Source organism: Montipora capricornis, chromosome 8, assembly GCF_036669925.1.
Source record: "Montipora capricornis isolate CH-2021 chromosome 8, ASM3666992v2, whole genome shotgun sequence".
Classification (NCBI taxonomy): domain Eukaryota; kingdom Metazoa; phylum Cnidaria; class Anthozoa; order Scleractinia; family Acroporidae; genus Montipora; species Montipora capricornis.
The window spans coordinates 22,131,405-22,136,226 of NC_090890.1; the positions used below are offsets into that span (position 1 = coordinate 22,131,405).

At 38.5% G+C, this 4,822-nt stretch overlaps 1 protein-coding gene across 1 annotated transcript in view; it reads left to right on the forward strand.

Annotated features, from left to right (window-relative positions):
* Positions 1 to 4,026: 4,026 nt before the first annotated feature.
* LOC138060580 (uncharacterized) overlaps positions 4,027 to 4,822 on the forward strand; it is a 16,447-nt gene continuing 15,651 nt past the window's right edge. The window contains exon 1 of the mRNA XM_068906424.1: positions 4,027 to 4,545. Coding sequence (XP_068762525.1) covers positions 4,375 to 4,545 — 171 coding nt within the window. The 5' untranslated portion in view covers positions 4,027 to 4,374. The remainder of the gene's footprint in view (positions 4,546 to 4,822) is intronic.

Sequence of the window (4,822 nt, forward strand, 5' to 3'; positions counted from 1 at the left end):
TTTCGCGCCAATTGTTTGTGCGCAACTTTTTGCTGCGCATGTAACGCGACTGTAATATGTCACGCATTACTTCAAGCATTACTCAAGATCTTATGGCGACAAAAACGCCGGGGAAAAATTTTCAGGCCGGCAAAGGAATGGCACATTTATTTCCAATTCATCATGAAACGTTACTGAGAGAAAGGAGCGGGAGGCTGGAGTAGTGGCTGAAACTGATTAGAGTGTATTTTCTACCCCATATGAACCATTTGAGCGTTAACCCTACTAAGGGAAATGGGCCCACACAAGGACAGAGACAGGGGTGGGAATTGAACTCACGACCTTTCGGTTAGATTACCGCTGCTCTACTGACGGAGCTACAAGGTCAGACGAGAGAAGGTCGTGGGAACTGAAGATGTTAAAGTCACGGCAATAATGAACATGTACAAGTACAAAAACCTAACCCTTCTTGTAGCGGCTGAAAAGTTTTGAAAACTCGGAGGAAGGTTGGTTTTGGTCAGCGACGTTGCCTAAATTTATTGGTATTGGTTTTTAAAAATGTTTTCATTACACTACGAATTTTTTGGTTCAAAATGAATGCATGTTTTGAAGTTATTTTCCTTTTACTTTCATGAAAATAGACCTGAATTGTATTGTCCACCTCGTACACTTGAATAGTGCGGACCTACGAGGAAACAACCAGAGGTAATATGATCAGCATGACGTCAATGCAGAGATATGATACAAAAGACTAACCAAATAAAGATAACGCCTGCTTGAAACTTCGTTGACCGAACAGCAAACGAACAACAAGTTGTTAACCAACAGAGACTGTTACGATTACATTAATTATATTATCTTTTAGGTTCAAGCTGATATACCATGTACTATGAGGCAATCAAAGCTTCTGATATACACCTGGTAATAAAATGCAATTATTAAGAAATTTATACGACTTGTCCACTTCGAGAATTTATAGTAATATTTTATATATATGACAACACTTTCTCTACATCTGTCTACCGGAAGAAGACATTCACAAGCCTTTACACCAAGTGGGATTCATTCACACCTCGCAAGTACAAAATCAACCTCATCGGCACTCTCACCTATGGATGCTTCGAATTTGCTCCTCGCCGTCTTCATTACAGGCCTCAATTAAAGATCTGAGAAAGCTCCTGTTGCAAAATGGTTACCCTCAAGGCGTTATCACGTTCAACATTAACGATGTATTGAACAAAAATAAAAACAAATCAAATAACCCTGTTCAAGCTACAGTCCCCAAAAAGGATATCTTAATCGTGTTACCCTACATAGGTCTTCACAGTAACCAAGTCACGTGACGCCTGAAATCCTGCGTATACAATTTCTACTCTTTCGTCAATCTCATGCTAGATCATATTCCAAAACGCACGCCGCATCAACTCCTTTTTTCCATGCAAAGATCGCTTGAACCGATCTCAGAGCTGTCCAGCTGTCTGCTGGAACTGTGATTAATTCTACATTGGCAAAACAAAACGAAGACTCCATGACAGAAAAACAGAACATTTCAAGGCCTAGCTAAAAGTGACCATTCATCAGCCATTGCTGATCATGTGAAAACCGCTGGCCACGACATTAAATGGGATCACTTTGACGTTTTAGCGTCCGGAAAAACTGACTTTCACTGCAAAATTAAAGAGACTCTGTTCATTCAAGAGCTAAAGCCTTCCCTTTGAAATGCACTTCAAAGCTCTTACACAAGTCGGCCACGCCTCTGCTGTTGCAGACCATACAATTTCTACCGGTCATAACATCAAATGGGACCATTTTGAAATCCTCGCAACTGGAAAGTCCGACATGCAATGTAAAATTAAAGAAACGCTATTTATCAGTGACTTAAAACCCTCTCTCAATGAAAACATTGGTAGTGAGAAGCTTTTTCTTTATTAATTTCTTCCAGAAAAATCGACTACCGGAAGTTACGATTTTGTTATCACACTTTTTAACTAGTCACCAGTTCCTCGCTCTAGTTTTTTAAAATTCTGTGTAACAGTTTTAACCGTCACTTCTGATGATGTATGCTGCAACATACGAAACGTCAAGTATAAAATGAAAATGCTTGTAACCGCTGTTTGTTTTCTTTTCCTGTTGAAATTGAAATGGCCAAAGGACAAAAGTATTTAAATGAAAGAGTTTCAGGGAAATAACTATCAGTTATGACAAAACTGATAATTTGTAGTACATTTGGATAAACTTCAATCTTTTATGCAGTCACGTGACCAGTTATAACGTTTTTACTTATCAGGCTTGGGTACCCTGTCGTGAAATTTTGTTTAGACGATTATTCAATGTTTTGTGCATTACAATTGGTGAAGAACTGGTTTTTAGCCCACAGATATACCAAAAAAGTGAAAATTGTTTTATTTCTTTTTAATGTGGCCACTTAAAAAGTCTATTTTCTAGCTGTTAATCTTTTTACTTTATGATTCACTTTGCTATTTGTTTCATTAATAAATTAATACTGCACGAGGACAAGGGATTTCTTGTCTGTTTGCCATTGTGCCCAAGTGATTAAAATCATCCCGTTTGTCTTTGCCGATAGCAAGGGAATCTATTTAGTATACAATGTACCACTCAGAAATGATTTACGTTATGCTTCTACCCTGGAATTGGACAAGAAAGTCAGAAAATGTGCCATTCTTTTGAATGACAGTAAACTCTTTGCTAAACTTTCAACTGGCGACCTCATAGCAGTCGAAGCAAAGTATCATGCAGCTTGTTTAGAAAAGAAACAATGCTTCGATGCTATCGACAGCTCATCAGTTGACCTTGAAGAGTTAGCGTTTGCAGAGCTTATAGGTTACATTGAGGAATGCCTAGAACAGGAAGCGCCAGGAGTGCTGACACTCTCTGAGTTAGTGAAATTTTATCAATGTAAACTTAAGGAGGTTGGAGCTGTGAGTGGAAAAACCAATGCTACCCGTCGAAAGGAAAGAGTATTAGAGGCAGTGCCGGACCTTACGGCTCACCCAGAAGGCAGAGAAGTCATACTAGCTTTAAGACATGACATAGGAGGGATAATGACAGAAGCGAAAAGAAGAGATTCCGATGCATGGTGTCTTGCAAGAGCAGCTCATATAGTGAGGAAGGAAGGACATCCTAAAAGTAGATAACTCTTTCAATGGAAAATTTGTTTTGAAATAGTTTTGTCATAACTGATGGTTATTTTCCTAAAACTCTTTCATTTAAGGAGTTTTTCATTTTTAGCCTCGCTTCCATGCTAGCAAAATTGGGGCATGCACAGATCTCGACTCCAGAGCTTAATTCGGCTTGTCCCTACATCAAAAAATATTATCCTTAGGGCCATAATATTCTGTCAAAGTCTCATGCTTGTATCACTAATTTGAACAATTTTGGTCGATAACAGCTGGACTCTTAAAGGGGCTAGGTCACGAAATTTTAGGCAATTTCAGCACTGATCGAATGGTCATAGAATTTACTAAAATATCAAAATAACTGTTCAAAACTATAGAAGAACTCTAACAAAACACAGGAAAGCCAAGAAGGGACATGGATGGACAAAACTGGAGAAGATTGAAATGGATTGAACTTGGGTAAATTTGAAAAACGTCGGCCCACCTTTTTTCAAATTTATATCAGTCAATATCAAAATGTCATTTACAAAGCTGGAAAATCATTCTCAGTTGTTATGTGGCCGTGATTTTGCAAATGAACGACTCTTGCTCTGCCAATTTGACGTTTAGAGCTCATAATTAACAAAATTAAACAAAATTACCTAAAATAGCGTGACTTAGCCCCTTTAAGTCATGATATTGGAGCACGTATAGCGATATTTCTTGTTTACAAACAATGACGTCACATTTCTTTTGATATTCAAATTTGCCAAACACGGAACCAAAAGAAGTGATTGTTTACTGATGTCGTAAACATCAGCCAATTAGGTTCTGGTTGGCATATTAATAACAATGCGTGACGTCACGAGAAACATCGCTATTCTAACAGTATACATTTAGTATTTAGGCGATGTATGACCCCGCCGTTTAAATAGTATTCAATGTATTGTGGGGTCATACATGGTGGTTGGTGTTTCGTTTCGCTGTTTCTGTGTTTCACTGACGCTTTAGCCAGCTATTTGAAGCGTGGTCTCAAATTTCGTCAGTTGGCCGAATTGCCGGAATAAATAGAAACAGGAAGATAAATGGAGCGGAACTCGTAGACATATTTGATCTCCGATAACAGAAAATGCTGTCTCTAGCTGTCAATCGGTACCGCTCAAGAAAGAGTGACATTTCTTAATAACGTTTTAGTTACCACTTCCCGTACCGTTGAAATCCAAGAGAATTATGAAAAAAACTAGGAAATGACAAATTCAGTAATATACCCAGCTTTGCTATGATCGCGCTTCAAGCCCCGGTTGTCTCTCTCGTAGCGTGGTTGTTGTTTTCTGGTAAGGTTCATTGCCACTATGATCATCTTCCGGAAAAAACAAGTTTGGCTCGACAATGTGTGAAAATGTGTACCGGTGAAACTCCAGAGACAACCGACAAATCACAGGATTTCCAAGTAAGAAAAACAGTGTCAACTGACAAATATATGTGATTATTATGTATTCATATAAATTTACGAACGAATTCCTCCAATGATTCTATAATTATTTATCTCAAGTAGTTTTTAAAAATATGAGGCTTCCTTGGTGTAAGGACGGTTTACACGGTGGACTTGTCGGCCAGTGATTTTTGGCAGCGGCTTTGAAAAAAATCGGGCCGACATAAAAAATCTGTTGCAGCAACGTTAAAGTATGAGCACGGAAATTTACCGCCGAGGTGGAAATAATTAAGAG